Below are 16,337 nucleotides of genomic sequence, written 5' to 3'. Positions count from 1 at the left end.
ATAGAAAGGGAGGACTTGATCCCTGCATTTTTAAACTGTAGGAATTCACTCCCATTTTCCATGTAACTGACCAAGCACTTCACATCCTATGGACAAGCAACACACGCACACACACACACACATACCTCCTTGGAGGACAGCAGGAGCAACTGTTAAGAAAAGCACCTGTCAAAAGTCTTCCACGGGACTTTACTGTCTGGACAGAGACTATGAGGGCGTCAAATCAAAGGCCTAAAAGTCATGAAAGTCAGTCCATGAGCTCCTCTTTTGTTTACTCTGACAAATTAGCAAGGAGCTTCTGGGAATATATCTGCCTAGTGTCCAGAGGGCCAGGCTGACAGACAGGAATGCTGGTGTGCTGGACTGGAGGGGGGCCGAACCTTCAGTAGCATCTCATCAGAAACGAGGGGATTGTTTGAAAGAGGATCAAACATGGACAATCTCTAGTCCATCCAAATTATTCCAGGTGCAAGACAGTGTTTTGTTTTGGTTTTTTTTGCTTCTTCCTGTAGAATGGAAGAGGTTTTTTTGTTTGCTTGGGACTGTTAGGGTTAAATGTGTTGCCTTACTAGTGATAGGGAGCGAGCAACTGTCACAGCCCGAAGAGGAGCTGTTTCCCATCACATCACACAAGAATGAGATAGGGAACACAAGGCCCAGATCCCAGGAGTTTCTAATTCTGTATTCCACTTCACGGCGGAAGGCCAGACAGGAAGAGGGGTCGGGGAGTAATGCTGCGCTGAGCTGAGCAATGTGGCATAGCGAACATGTTCACGGTCAACATCTCTTCTTCCATGTCGCTGGTGAGGAGCTTGCCTGAACGCACAGTTAGGAAATGCTCTTTCAGAAGTAAGCACCGGTTCTGGATCCTCAGGTAACCATGGAGATCTGTGTGCCTTGTCAAGCTGGGATGAAAGGCTTTAGATGGAAAGTGAGGTTATTTTAAGCTTGACTTGTGTGAAGGCGAGTGAGTTGTTTTAGCATATTCAAAGGCAATTATCACTTAGCTAATTCTAAAAGGCTGTGGATAAAACTAGGAGCATAATGTAGCAATGTTATGAGTCTCATCAGCACAGTCATATGTTCTCTTTCCCAGAATCTTTTTTTGTACGCACATTACTTGTAAGGAGTCTACTATATGGATATTGATCTATCTTGTGTGATGCTCTTAGCATCTCTGCAAAGGTCACGTCATTTAAAATGCATATTAGTCTTTCTTTAAGCACTATGTTACTATTCAAGAGTTTCCAGCATTTTTCCAGTTGCTCATGGGTATGATTCTGAAAGTCTGGAATGCTGCCTCGGCTGCCATCAATGGGAAAATGGTCTTAGCAGCAACTTTGAGCGCAGCCATTAGGGATGGAGCAGGAATTGTTCCTGTCGACCGCAGGCTGAGTACTGCGAGAGAAAACCACTAATGGGAACCATGCAGTGTGTCTGTTGAGAAAGGAAACTGCATTTTGTGTGCATGCATGTGTGTTTATGTGTTCATCTGTATAGAAAATCTGCGTGAGTGTGCGTGCACAGCATGTGTGTGTGAAAGAGTGAGAGAGAGTCGACTGTTGGGCTTCCTAGAGTGTGCGCGGGTGTGTTTGCATTTGTGTGAAGTGTGTTCTCAGAGGGCTTTTGCCTGGACCGTAGCGGCGGTTTGGCCTCCCTAGCATCTTAAAACTGAGGCGGTCTGAATAGCCTCCTGGAGGATGAGTCATAGTGGGTAAAGCTAAAGCAGAGCTTCAGCAGGTCTGTCGAGCAGGAGGCGGCTCATTGTACATTGATACGAGTGGGTGTTTAAGTGTTGACACGTGTGTACATTTCCATAAGATGTAGCCAATAGATGACAGGCATTTGGACCCAATCATGTTGCTGCTTGTTTTATTGTAATGAGTTAACAGTGTTGTGCATGGTTTTTATGCATGGTTATTATATGGTTAATCATCGTTTTCTACCAGCGAGTGGTGTCCTGAACATAAATCGTTTAAATGTTCTATTTAAAGTTCTCAGATTCAAGTATATAAACAGAGTGAGCCTACAATAAACCATCTGCAGGCCTGCTGCATGTAGCTGCCTAAACTGGACACACTTGACATTTTGGGATCATTCACATAACAAACTAGTCTCTGTACTCTCTGTTGATGCTAATTCTATTTCAGTTTTGGCCACGTCTCTTTTAAATTTAGCCTCTTTTTATACAGTCTTTGTCCCGCCCTTCACCCTGACACCGCCACTCTATTTGACAGGGAGCCAAGGAAGGTGGTGCTGCACAAGGGCTCTACTGGTCTGGGCTTCAACATCGTTGGCGGGGAGGATGGAGAAGGGATCTTCGTCTCCTTCATCCTGGCTGGAGGCCCGGCTGACCTGAGCGGGGAGCTGAGGAGGGGCGACAGGATTCTCTCAGTTAGTATTTTTAGCTTCAAGCTTTCTGTTTACCCACATCAACAACTAAAACAAGTCTGAGGCAGAGAGGTTTTCAGCCAACTCCTGCTGTCAGAATAATGATGATAACATTAAGGAGGGACTGTGGTTAGAAAGCCAGCAAATATCTGCCCCACAAATGTCCTTGAGCAAGACATTAAATCCAAATGGACTCTTAGGGAGCTTAGCTGCCCTCTGCCCTGAAGTCTGTGTTTGACTGGTTTATTTTCAGCTTGCTTTTAATCTGGCAGCATATTGCATCATGTATGGAAAAAATGAGTCAGTCAAAAAAGATAACTGATGACTCATCAGCTGACATCGTTAAAAACATTGTACATTTTCATACTTGTTTACTAATTTTATTGAGTAATTCAGTTTATTATTAGTAAGTCTTGAAACCATCTATTTTGAGCATAGACTTTGTTCTTTGCTACATTTGTTTTTCTGTACAGGTCTCAAGGATCACATGATTCCAGCCATCTTAAAAATCTAACCAGTTTTCTTACCAAATGTCCCCTTTTTGCTTTTTAAAGTTGTATTTATTTATTTTTTAAACAGGTGAATGGTGTGAATCTAAGGAATGCCACACATGAGCAGGCAGCTGCAGCACTGAAGAGAGCTGGGCAGACCGTTACCATCATTGCTCAATACAGGCCTGAAGGTAAGACCCTAAAATCTCATGTAATGTGTGAATATGTCATTGTACCAAGATGGGGCTTACACTCTGAAATCAAATAAGTCATTCAGGTTATCTTGCTCCTATTCCTGTGAAATTGGTGATGCCTCTGAGTTTATATTAAGTCAAATGCAATGTGCTTATTTATGTGAAATAACTAATTAAAAAATAAAATGAAATTAAGGCAGCATAAGTGCAAGTATTTCTATCCTTAATCGTGACCGGAGAGCTCAAACTTTAGACCGCTCTAAAGTTCAGAGGGTGGATATCCTTGATAAGGTCATCTCGGGCAAACAGCTCTCGCTGTGAGCACAGAAACCCCATCAACCTGCTGTTCAAACCTTCTGTTTGAGAGCACCAGCCAATTAGAAAAAAGTTGCAACCTTGTAGCAAGATCCAGTATAAATATTCCTCCCCTAAACCCTTGATATCATGATTGGTGGTCCTCAGTAATGCAATCGAACTAAAGTACTGATTTGAATATATGTTGGGGTCTTTTGTTTTAGTCTGTATTGATGTGTGACAGTGAAGAGATGACAGGAAAGCTGGGAGAAAGACCAGTGGAGGGCATGGCCTCTGCATTAGCCTTACAGCTTAACACTCACTTGCTGTATCCAGTGAGCTAATCCAGCCCCCAAACTAGAGTATTTGTAATCTGATAATGTTCAACTCCACTGTATGAGAACAACCAGTTTTAGAAGTTAATTCAACCACTTACTCCACTTTAATGTGAATGGAAATATTGCTACTTTCTCTTTGGTAATTATTATTTTGCAGATTATAAAATTTAAATGTACTCACATATTTTGTTATGTGCTATTATAGATAATCAGCTCCCGTAGGAACATCAAAGTGATACACAAAGAATGAATAATTATAATTATTTTGTACCATGAGATGTTTTACTTTTATTTTAAGGATTAATTTTGTGACTTGTGTTGCAGTAAGGAGTCTAAACATTTGTTTTGCAAAACAGTTATTCAATATAAAATGTTTCAGTTGTGGTGCAGCGTAAAGATGTGCCGTAATGTTTCTTCCATTATGTTCATTTCTTTTCAAACATTCCGATTTCCTGTGGTCCAGGCATGCCTTGTACTTCCCCCCCTCCTCTTCTATGTGCACTGGAGGACTGCATTGTGGGAAATGTAGGAACGATTGTTTTGAGACTCACAGCAGGCACCGAAAATCACGATATCTCGGCTTCATGTGTTTTGGTTCTTTTTCTACATGTCTCTCGCAAGCCCAGCTTTATAACAATGTTGATTAAATATCTATTTAATGGTGCAATCGGGTTTACCTGGTACCGCGGCCCATGCGCACTCAGATCGGGCTGCAAACGAGGACAGCGCAGCGGATAGGCCGGCTTTCAGCGAGTATTCGGTCGGGGGCGGCTCTTGTGGCAGCAGCCCGAAGTGTTGAGCCAACTGCAAGGCGGGCAAACGAAACCGCTGTTGTCCTTCCCTGTTCAAACTCTGGGCTGTCTGTACACACAGACCCGCACAGCGATGGAAAGAGGCGACTAAGCGGAAAGTTGCTAGCTCCGCTTCCATTTCGATCCCAGAGGGGGGGAAACCTTTAACGCACCCGAAGTGAAGAGGTGGAAAGCGGCAAACTTTTATGTCTACCAGCCAGTACGGGCGATGATGGGGGATGGGCTCGGATACAACAGCAGAAGAGCAGAAGCCGCATGAACTCCCTAATGGCTGGATGAAGAAACTACCGGCAGCCACAGCGAGATAATACCCAGAGTTTTCTCCAACGAAGGTGAGACGAAGGTCGAAGGTGTCGGCAAACACCGACGGGGGTGAAACGCGAACAAAGAGTGAGTTACACTGTAGAACATGTTTGTGTTGGTTGCCAGTACAGCCCGTAGTTTGCTGCTCTTCGCCTGTACTTTGACTCCTGTAGGACAAAGTAAAGTGTGAGCACTTCATTCATAAGCCACGAGGAAGCCTTGGTGCGATATTATACCTGCTCTCTTTAACATCAGTCTTAAGATGAATTCGTTACAGTGGCAAACATGTGATCGCCTCACCCATACTGTGGTTAACACAAGTATGTCTACGGTAAACTGCTGCCATTACCTGGACTCCATTCACGACTTTTCATCACTTTTTACTCCATGTAAAACCTACTTGGAGGCAGGTGAAGTCGCTTTAGGTTGTAATTAATACCCCAAAGAGAGATTTCATTGAGCATTTACTTTAGTGTTCTTATGTAACCTAAACCTATAGGCGGGGGCACAGAGGTGTGGTCAAACAGGTGTGTGTGTGTCAGTTTTGCGACTTCACCTGCGCATTATGGCTTTCTGACCACAGATCCATTTTCCAAGCTGACAAAAGCAGAATTCACGTGTTGCCCTTATTTCCAACATTAGCAGTCGATTCAACAAAATGGCACCACTCCTTCTTTTAATGCTGAATTAAAGCTTGGCTGTGAATTGTGGCTGTATTTCTTAGTGCTCCAGTCATTCTCTGTAGGTGTACTTGAACACGCTGCACTTAATACTGCAGCAACAATGGAGAGGATATTGCGAGCGTTATGTCTAGGCTGAGTTTTCAGGTTGGACTATGACAGGAATGTGACGGGGCATAAGTCGTAGCATGCTCGCTCCATATTTCGTTGTCTTTCAGTAAAACATCAGCCTGAACTGTCCAATAACTCTCCAAGGTCACTGAAACCGAGGCGGAGTGGGATCTGTGAGTTAGATTGGGGTTAAAGTCTATGAAAGGCTTAGACTGAGATCAAAAACTGATAAAAGTGCGGTGTTGGGTTTCTTCCCTGTGAGTTTATGTTGTCTCGCATGTTGGGTCATTCAGGCAGGTTCTTGAATAATGATGTGGTTAGAAGAGAAGAAGCTTTGTTTTTCATACCAATGCTTTCAGTCCTGTGCCCCCTTTGTGACTCAGTGATAGACAATTATCTGTTTGTATACAGTTTTAAACTACTCTAAACGAACGAGTCGAGTGCTGGCAAATGATTGACTTCCTGCATCCCCTCTGGTGACCTGAGATCTGTGGCCAGTAATTCTGCTGGCATCCTAAAGGGGTGTGTGTGTGAGACATGATGTTCATTTAAGTTTGGAGCAGGAGGAACCCCCAGTGAGCAGTACAAGGACAGTCAATCTGGGGGGGAAGTGGAGAGAGTGAGAGCTAGTTTGTGCCAGGCAAAATGCCTGGAGTATACTCTGTGGTGCTGGGGCCTGAGCATCCATGGGCCTGTGATCGAAGGCCAACACTGAAACTACAAGAAGCCACAATGGGGCACAGAAGCTGCGGTGGGAGGGCCCCCAACTCTCAGTGGCTTTCTGGAGCATTGCCAGGCCTTTAACTCACATTAAGCGATGGAAGTGAAGGGTGTATATCCACACACTGCTGCCCTGCCCCGACATCAATGAGTGTAATTACTCCAGAATCTTTGCATTTAAGGAGTGGGAGGAGGGCCGTGAAGGAAATGTTACCCTCCGAGCACCCTCATTAAACTCACAAGTGTGCATTATGGGCTTTTGTAGAAATATTTTAGGCAGGGTCTACATGTACCTTCCACGCTGTAATATCGGGGAAGGGGGTGTGCGCGTTCACTGGCTCGACTATTCCTGTCAACATAACGCACACTCACATTACAAGTACATGCCTGCTGTGTTGCATAACTGGATCAAAAGCGAAGCGACCGTCCCCCAAAATAAAAAAGCTGTTCGACTAATGAGGACACGCAGTGGGAGTGAGAGGTGCAGAATAGTCCCAGTTTCTATTAGCTGTCTCTTTTTTTTTTTCTTTTTTTTTTTTTCCTGTGGGTCACTCCTAAAAATACAGGCTACCTCATGAGTATTAATCGCTTTAAGAAACCAGGATTTAACATGTATAATTTTGGGCTGAAGATGGGCTTGTGAGCAGAGATGTCACTGAATGATTTATGTTGGATTGATCCCCTGTAAGAGCTGGGCTGGTCTTGAATGTCTCAATCGATAACCTGACTTGTTCTTAACCGGACAGATATAGCTGTTCTTAAATGAAGAGTCTTATCAGATAATTGTGGCTTGTTTCTGTTTTTCTGAAAGTATTTCCTGTTAGAGAAGCCTCAGACTGTTTCTTTGGTAATGTATGATGTAGCCAGTGGAAATGAAAGAGCTCTTGTTTTTTCTTTTATGCTTTGTCGGTCATTTGTTAAATAGCACGTGTCCGGGAAACAGCAGGAGAAGCTATTTTGAGTGATGACATTATCATTTTTTTAGCTTGTGACTCAGTTGCTTTTACAGTTTACAGGTGTTTATTTAATGCCTTAGTCAAATACCGGGTTGATTTCTACTGCCCAAATTACCTTGACACGATGACATCAAGCTAATATTTTAACCCCCCTCCCCCCTAAAACATGTGGGTAGACTGTCTCTTGGGCTGATTGTTAACATGGCTAGCACACAGTTATAAATTGCTTTGATTTGCATCCCTACTTGTGAGTGATCAGATGTTTAAATGCTGTTGTTATGGGAGATTTGAGCTTGTTCTCATTTGTATTAGATTTTCATCTGATTTCCGGACTGTCAAGGCACGCTGATGAAAGATTGGTTTGCGTTACTCTACCTCCACGTGCTCGATATTTCAGGCAGGACTAACGATCAATACAGGGCTGAGGTTTCAGTACAGTGGTAGTGTTCTCCTGTGGTGATGTTGTGGAAGGTTTGTGACCCTCATTCAGCACCATCACAGCCTGCTCTTTTTTGTTTTGTTTTAAAGGGGGAGCTATAATGCTTTTCCGTATTTTACATATAAAAGGTATGCTGATATTAATGGTCAGTGCTCTTAACAAACACGAGTCAAGACCAACACATCGAAACTCTTGGTTCCATGGAAAGCAGATATACCTGTTATGATGGTCTCATGCCTACAGCTCCGGCTATGAGCACAGAGGCCCCGCCCACTGTCTGTTTAGACCTTCTGCTAGCGAGGGGCAGCCAATCTAAAGGCTCGTGAATCATTATGCTAGAGGTTAAAATAGGAGCTAACAGGTTCTCTTTCAAATGTGTACCGGGTTAAGCTTCCCTTATTGTTTTATATGACCTGACTCCAAAATTGCCGGAAATGAGTTTATTTTACACAAGTTGATTAAAGCTAGTGTTTTTCTTTTCCTTGTTAGTTACTGTGTTGTGGTGTACACAGATTTACTGCAGAATTCATGTATTCTGGTGTCACCATCATCAAGAAGGTGTGGCAGCAATTTGTAGTTATCTTATAGTTCCCCCATCTTCCTCCAGAGGCTTAAAACTGATTGTAGTTCTGCTTCTCTTCGGTGCTCACTGAACTTAAATGAATCATTTGGCTATTAGGATTTTGATCAAGCTAATCATTTAGCTTTGTCAAATGTGCACTTGCCCTGGGTTGCTGGTACAGTTCTCAGGTTGCTGGCATTGTAAAGCAGGTCTCTCTGTATTTAGCAACTCTTTGTCTTCTCCCTCAGCCCCTCCTTCCCCAAGCTGCAGCTTCTTGTGCTGCTTTTCTCTCCTCTCTCCTGTGCCTGAAAGCCAAGTGGACTAGTCTGAATGGCTGTTTCCGTGTGCGCTGTCCCTGTTCTAGGAGTGCTACACTGTTGCTGTTGGTTACAGGCAGTCAGGCGGTGTCTGGTTACCTCACCTTGCAGCGTCACTCTGTTGTATCGTTAACCCTTTGAGCAGAGATCAGGGTGGAGCGCTGTCACCGGGCCTGGGCCGGATCCATGTTTGCTTTGAAAATCCTTTTGGTTTCGGCAGGGGGTTATAGATCAGCAACCTGAAGCTTGTTTTTGCACCTGCTCAGAATTTTTTCCGCGAGCTTGGACTAACTAAATCATCTTTGTAGGCGTAGGTGTTTGTTTTTCAAGGCTGCTTCTAGGCTTGTTTGACAGAATATGGACTTTGATCTCTTGTTGTTCAAATTACAGGAAGTGTTGCCAGCTATTGATGATTAAGCTGTGAGGTACCCCTACGGGCATGCCAGTCAACTCGATATGCGGAATAAATTTGGATGAGATTCTTTTCCGCTGGTTCTTTCATAGGTTAATTAATATCAGGGCATAGATGTGTCATCGTTACAGCAATATTCCATCTCATCACATGCCAGTAATAATTTGATTCATTTGTGTACAGCTACATTTATGAGGATATGCAAGCTGTGCGACATGAAACAGTGGAGTAGAGGATACATTTAAGTGACTAAATTGCTTGTTCACAGTGCTGTCTTTATACTGCTCCAGCACATCCTTTGTGTGATCACATGAGCACCTTAGCCTACTTGTTTTTCTGGCTGCATCTGCTGTTCTGTTTATCTGGCTGTGTGCTGCATGGTGCGGTGGCCTTGCTCGTTCCAGCAGCCCGGGCCCAGAGCTCGCTGTGCACAGCAGGCTAATGAGAGCATTCTTAATGAGCGGGTCCAGGTGGATTCATACATCATCCCTGTGCTCCTGAGCAGCAACTGGATTTACACACCTATGACAAATGGTCATGCATTTGAAATTGTTGGAGGCCTTCGCTTTTTTTAACCACACTAAAGAGCCTGTGTTGAACCTAATTAATCCCTGTAATTAATCACCTGACATGAAAGATGACTGGATGTGTGAGGCAGATCTGTGATAAACCATCAGTTCCTGGGGTCATTAATCAGCCTAAGGATTCGCTCAACCTTTCCTCTCTTTACTGTACCTCACTGCAGCACTGACCGAGGCACAGCTCTCCAATTATACTGTAGTGAAACAAGAAGGCAGAGGCCAACCCTCCTGTTTGGTCTTTTTATTCAAGATGTAATGCACCAAGTTAACTTTGAGCGCATTAACCGTAAAAATTCAAAGGGAAAGTTTATTCTCCAGAACCCGCCACTGACACAGTTTCTGTTTGTTTCCCGCTACGCAGAGTATAGTCGCTTTGAGTCCAAGATCCACGACCTGAGGGAGCAGATGATGAACAGCAGCATGAGCTCAGGATCAGGCTCCCTGCGCACTAGTGAGAAGCGCTCCCTATATGTCAGGTAAAGTCGGCACACCCACCCACACACACACACACATACTCATGTTTGTACTCACAACATGCAATTCTAAGATCTCACTATTGCATAACAAACCTCAGCTCGTCTGCAGGGGAAGACAAAGCCCAAACACACGTGTTGTTAAAATCGGCCACACTGTTAGAGAGAAGCAGCACGATATAAATGTCATAGATCACATGTTAAAATATTATTTTTTATGCTTAGCATTTCGCGCAATATCATTGAATTCAGGCCACTGGGTTCACACTATTCATCACCATCTAAAGATGAACAGACATTCCCTGTTGTTGTTTTGATGCCTGCTATGACAATGACTTTGTTTAATGTCGACTGACAGGGGAGCTTGTTGAGATGACCTGTGTTATGACACTTTGGGCAAGTTGCCAAACTGGATTGGGCTCATTTAGGAATTGAAACAGGTGGCAACCTTCTGTTCATATAAATGCATTGAGTCGCAGGGCTCAAGGTGAAAGGACTGTGTGATGTAACACCACAGTCAAAAGTGCTTCCCCATATTTCTGCTGAAGCACTAATCCATTTCACTTTACCCTTTCAGTTCTGACAGCCAAGCTGCCTCTTCAGTTGTTTTTAACTATCAGAATATTAAAACTACTCCTGAAAGTAGCTCGGATCTTATCGGGATGTCTCAGAAGGTACATAAGTGTTATTACATTGGAGGCCTGCTATGGTCAGAGGAGTATCATGAGTAATGCCTCTCATATACACTGATTCCTGTGAGGCATGTAGAGCCTAGCCTGCTCCTGTGCAGGTGACTAAGCCCGCAGTTATGTAGGAAAAGCTATGTAGTTTTGCCGGCTAATGCGGGAGCCGCCATGTCCACCCAGCCCAGTCTCAGGAATGTGGAAATCTTTTAGTCTAAAAGTATCACATTTTCTCTCTCTGTCTGTGTTAAGCTACCATAAAATAGCTATGGGAAAGAATTTGATTATCACTCCTCAGCCTGTGTTGAAGGTGCTTTCGATTCCCTGGTGAGCACACAAAGAGATAAGCTATATTGCACCATGACAGTTTCACCAGTAGTGTTTATGTATTGGCGTTCCCAGTTTCAGTTGGCATGAGCAGACTGGCTCAAGCCTTTAGAACAGAGGAGAAAAATGCATGTTGAGCTCAGTCTGTCTGTCCACTAGAGTATGGCGTAGCCTGTAGATATAGGCTTATGGGTCAAGGGAAGTTTAAACCTGTAAAACAGGTAGTTTTAGCTTCAGTTGTAGCTGTGGGTTTACCTGTCAGACAAGATAGTGACGCACCTGGACAGATGGTAAACGTGGACTATTGACGTGGAAAGTATGCGGCAACAGCAAATGAAAATAAATGGCATGCCTTAGTAAATGTCTGAAGTTGCTTTCTGTTGCACTTTTTAAAAATTGTTTGGTAAATGTATAAATGAGTTTGATTCAAGTGTGACTGTATATGGCTTTGTCACTAAATATGAGTGACATGTCTGACTGCAGTACTGTGTAAAAGTTTTAGGCAGGTGAGATATAATTCTGTAAACAAAGAATGCTTTCAAAAATGGAAGTGTTAATCACTTATTTTCATCAATCAACAAAATGCAGTGAATGAACAAAAGAGAAATTTAAAGCAAATCAATATTTGGTGTGACCGCCCTTTGCTTTCAAAACAGCATCAATTCTTCCAGGTACACTTGCACACAGCTTTTGAAGGAACTTGGCTGGTGGTTGTTCCAAACATCTTGGAGAACTAAGCCCAGATCTTCTGTGGATGTAGGCTTCCTCACGTCTTCTGTCTCTTCATGTAATCCCAGACACACTCGATGATGTTGAGTGGGCTCTGTGGGGCCATACCATTACTTCCAGTACTTCTTGTTCTTCTTTACGCTGACGATAGTTCTTAATGACTTTGGCTGTATATTTGGGGTTGTTGTCCTGCTACAGAATACATTTGGGGCCAATAAACAATCATTTTAATTTCTGAAAGCATTCTTTGTTTACAGCATTTTTTCCTCACCTCCCTAAAACCTTTGCTCAGTACTGTATATCAGCTATAGTGTTTCTAAATACCAAATATTTAAAATGTTGTCAAATCACAGCCCACATGTAAGCAATGTGAAGTAACAGACAAAGTAACAAAGAGCAATTATGTAATGCTGCAGAGTCAGAACTGTCATTTTGTGCCAACTTCGAACGCTCAGTACAGTAATTCGATCAGAGATACAAGATGAAAGAGCGTAACCAAAGGCTTTGTTTTTGCAGAGCTTTGTTTGACTACGATCGAACGAGGGACAGCTGTCTGCCCAGCCAAGGCCTGAGCTTCTCTTATGGGGATATCCTTCATGTCATAAACGCTTCTGATGATGAGTGGTGGCAGGCGAGGCTTGTCACACCTCACGGAGAGAGTGAGCAGATTGGGGTCATTCCAAGCAAGAAAAGGTATCACTCCTCTTCATTTGCAGCGGTGTGCGAATGCCAGACGAGGCTAATGTGATTACTCCTATTCATGCCCGGCCTGAACTTGATATATTTCTCTCTCTTTCCCTAGAGTGGAGAAGAAGGAGCGGGCCAGGTTAAAAACAGTCAAGTTCCACGCCAGGACAGGCATGATTGAGTCTAACAGGGTAAGTGTAGAGGGCCAGCTGCTCCCTGCCCTGGTGCCAGAGCGGCTGTCTTCAGAGCTGCTGCTGGGCTCCCAGGGAGATGGCCTACTTCCCCCCCTGAGTGTGGGAAAGGGACCAGCACCTGCTCACTGAAGCAAGCACAAAAAGCTCTCGAATTACTATATAGATTACCCAGAGGCTCCGCGAAGAGGAAGAGGTTTCCACAACCTCCACAACCTCCATAGCTCGTGCACTCAGTGATATTAAGAAATGTGCACTTGCAAAATGTCTGCACGTCTGTCAGAAGACAATCTCTCAGATGTAATTTGCAGAAGCATAAATCAGCTTTAATTTTGTCTGTATTATTTTCTGTGGTACAAGGATTAAATTTATTGAAGATGTTTAATTTGGTAAACAGATGCCTGTTTCCTTCACATTGATGTGCCATTCATATCCACCCATTACCTGCCTCTCATTTTCATTATTTAATGTGAATTGTTTGTTTACATTTCATTTGTTTTTGTTTGATTTTGCATGGGTGTTGAAGTACCTTCATTGAAACCCATTCTGTTTTTGTTTTCACCCTCTCATTGAACCCCCTTCCCTCCCTCCCCTCTCTCACCCACACATCAAATAGCAGCCAGTCAAAGTAAAGCGCAAAAAAAGCTTCAACCTCTCACGCAAGTTCCCGTTTTACAAGAGCAAGGAGAATATTGTGCAGGAGTTGGTGGAGTCTGAACGTGAGTACCAGCTGTGTGATTGGGGTGTGCGGTGGTGGTGGTGGGGGAGGGGTGTTGTTTTCATCCTTTTTCCCCTTCATGCTTCAATTCTGTTTCTCAACTTTCATCTTTCCGCTCACCTCCAGGGATGGTTTGTGCGATGGCATCACTCTCATCCCTTTCTCACTGTCCCAGAGAGATGCCCCATACGCCACGAGCCAGCGTCACTGAGCTGGAGATGTGGGGTTCTCTCTGGTGTGTCTGTCTGTGGGCTCCGGAGGAGTGTTCCAACTGTGTGTGTGCTGCCAGCTGGGTGTGTTCTCGGCTGTATTAACACACACGCCTTCTAATGCTGTGATGCTACTCCTTGTATATAAGGCCTGATCAATTTCCCAGTCAGTCACTGACCCACAACAGGAAGAATCTCATTAACCGGACTGAAGCTTTTACACTTAACAGGTCAAAATCCCATTTTAATGGGATTGGGCTTGTGTAATTGAAAGGCCGTGGCTTACTATGAACAAAGTGGAGCTCAGGCTAAATGAGTACCACAGCGCCGTGTGTCAGTGGGCCTGGCGAGCACTACACAGCACTCCTCTCTCTCTCTCTCTCTCTCTCTCTCTCTCCCTGCCCAAACTCTCACTAACCTCTTCTTCTTCCTGTCTGCTTTCTTCTCTTGGTTTCTGCTCTCACCTGTCGGGACACCTAGGACTTCCCAGGGTTAAGCGATGACTTTTATGGATCAAAGAGTTTGAGTAAGTGTGTGGTTGTACTGTGTCAAGCAGCTGTCCCCTGAGCTCAGAGAAAAATGCTTTGTCTCCGCAGGCCCAGCTGGGAATGCAAAAAAAGAAAAAAAATTTAGAGTGACACACACAAACCTATCTGTGTGCTCACAGAAAAAAAACACACTCACACACCTACTCAGATTCACAGTGTATATATATTTAAAAAAAAAATGCATTCCCAAGAGAGGCTGGGTGAGCATTACACTTATTTTGAATGTCTCACAACATTTTTCTACATGTTTTGTCATACAAGGTCACACAGAGTTACAATACATCACCAGAGCAGGGTGTTGCTTTATTCCCCAAAGTCAACCAGCTCCTGCCTCCCTTCTCTCTACAGTGTAGCGCTGTATGTTTTCAGCCTTTTCTATGCTATGAAATCAGCTGCCACCAGCACAGATCTAGCAATAGGAAACACTGGCCTGGGGATTGTGGGTCATTTGGGATATTATCACAGGAAGCACTTAATTTCCTATTGCTTGCACCTAAAACCACTTCCCAAATACTGCCAGAGCATGGCTGCTGCACCAAACCAGACTTCTGCTTTCGTTGTTTCCCTTTTTCTTATGTGGCTTAGTTGCTGAGAAACAGAGTGCTTTTCTTTTTTCCCTTTTTGTCCTTTGAGGCAGGTGAAACTAAATTTCACCCATAGGAAAAGAATTGACTTGGATGCCACTGTGGTTATGGTTTTGTAAAATGATCTGAAACTCTCTTGCTTTTACAGAATGCCTGACATCCAACACAAGTGACAGCGAAAGTAGTTCGAGTGAGTCACCTTTAATTTCTCATGGTCTCTCTGGTTTCTTTTACTCTGCCCACATAGATGAATAACACGGTAGATGTCCTTAAATGTACGTGTGAAATTATATCTGCAACCTAATATTTCATTTTGGAGTTTTATCAGCTGTGGCAGCTTTATGTAATTCCTTCAGACAGGATGTAAAATTTCATTTTTTTTTAAATTTTTGTTGTTACAGAGGGTCAGGAGGACACAATTCTTTCCTATGAGCCAGTCATTCGACAGGAAAGTAAGTGAAATCGCTTCTCCACAATCTGTCATGCTGTAGATTTTGTTTTACATTTATCCTCACTTGCCTTCTCTGTTCCTGATTCAGTCCACTACACAAGACCTGTGATAATTTTGGGCCCAATGAAGGACAGAATAAATGATGACCTCATCTCTGAGTTCCCCCACAAGTTTGGCTCGTGTGTACCACGTGAGTTGACAACAGGCAACACCTCTACACAGTACGCTAAACAAAATAGCAGCAACAAAAATAAACTTTTTCCATTCACTTCTGCAGATACAACTCGTCCTAGGCGAGAGAACGAGATTGACGGCCAGGACTACCACTTTGTGGGCTCGAGAGAGCAAATGGAGAAGGATATCCAGGATAATAAGTTTATTGAAGCGGGCCAGTTCAACGAGAACCTCTATGGGACAAGCATCTTGTCTGTCAGAACTGTGGCTGAGAGGGTAGGCATCGAGCATTTCTCTGTGGGCTTGGGTTACCAGATTGGGTGGCCTGTTAAATCAGAAAGCATTAAATTTTCACCACTATGAGTATTTTAAAGTATTCTCTACTTGCCTACAGGGGAAACACTGCATTCTGGATGTTTCTGGGAATGCCATAAAACGACTGCAGCAAGCACAACTTTATCCGATTGCCATCTTTATCAAACCAAAATCCATTGAAGCCCTAATGTAAGTCAAAGCTTTTATACATACTGTCATCAAGATCACAGCTGGTCTGTGTCCGTCATACTAACCGTAACTACTGTCGCTTTCAGGGAGATGAACAAGAGGCAGACATATGAGCAGGCCAATAAAGTCTTTGACAAGGCAGTTAAACTGGAGCAAGACTTTGGGGAGTATTTCACAGGTCAGTCTCATTGCCAACAAAAAGTATTTGTACTTACAATTTGGGATATAGGTTTTGATTTATTTTTTTTTTTTTTAAATATAGGTTTTGATTTATTTTATTTTTTTTAATCTTTTATTTATTTTTCTCAGTGATTGGGTTATTTATTGTCATTGAAGTCTAAAGTCAGTGAATTCTGTGGTTGTATGTAAGTGTATAGGAAATTGACCCTCCAGCTCCCTTGAGCCATGACCTGAGTGAATAATCTTAATCCATGATTCCATGATTTTAAGTTTTATTT

General features: G+C 43.4%; 1 protein-coding gene and 1 long non-coding RNA gene across 8 annotated transcripts in view; one reads left to right on the top strand and one right to left on the bottom strand.

Annotated features, from left to right (window-relative positions):
- dlg3 (discs, large homolog 3 (Drosophila)) overlaps positions 1 to 16,337 on the top strand; it is a 101,681-nt gene that overhangs the window by 81,956 nt on the left and 3,388 nt on the right. For 2 of the 7 annotated variants that reach the window (XM_031744463.2, XM_039619646.1), the window contains exons 9-20: positions 2,238 to 2,394; positions 2,971 to 3,073; positions 9,963 to 10,077; positions 12,330 to 12,506; positions 12,616 to 12,691; positions 13,308 to 13,410; positions 14,899 to 14,940; positions 15,152 to 15,202; positions 15,290 to 15,391; positions 15,479 to 15,651; positions 15,770 to 15,879; positions 15,966 to 16,057. In XM_031744463.2, the coding sequence (XP_031600323.1) occupies positions 2,238 to 2,394; positions 2,971 to 3,073; positions 9,963 to 10,077; positions 12,330 to 12,506; positions 12,616 to 12,691; positions 13,308 to 13,410; positions 14,899 to 14,940; positions 15,152 to 15,202; positions 15,290 to 15,391; positions 15,479 to 15,651; positions 15,770 to 15,879; positions 15,966 to 16,057 (1,301 nt within the window). Of the gene's footprint in view, positions 1 to 2,237; positions 2,395 to 2,970; positions 3,074 to 9,962; positions 10,078 to 12,329; positions 12,507 to 12,615; positions 12,692 to 13,307; positions 13,411 to 14,098; positions 14,145 to 14,898; positions 14,941 to 15,151; positions 15,203 to 15,289; positions 15,652 to 15,769; positions 15,880 to 15,965; positions 16,058 to 16,337 lie in introns of all 7 variants that reach the window. The other 5 variants (XM_039619638.1, XM_031744231.2, XM_031744609.2 and 2 more) reach the window with 4 other exon arrangements.
- Positions 1,856 to 4,851, bottom strand: LOC120442679. The gene is made up of 2 exons (XR_005614856.1): positions 4,386 to 4,851; positions 1,856 to 2,367 (listed from the first exon to the last, which is right to left on the bottom strand). It is a non-coding gene; the product is annotated as an uncharacterized LOC120442679 (long non-coding RNA).

The sequence above is a fragment of the Oreochromis aureus genome, linkage group 2, assembly GCF_013358895.1.
Source record: "Oreochromis aureus strain Israel breed Guangdong linkage group 2, ZZ_aureus, whole genome shotgun sequence".
NCBI lineage: Eukaryota > Metazoa > Chordata > Actinopteri > Cichliformes > Cichlidae > Oreochromis > Oreochromis aureus.
Note: the sequence above shows the minus strand (reverse complement) of the source record. Positions and strands in the feature narration are given on the sequence as shown.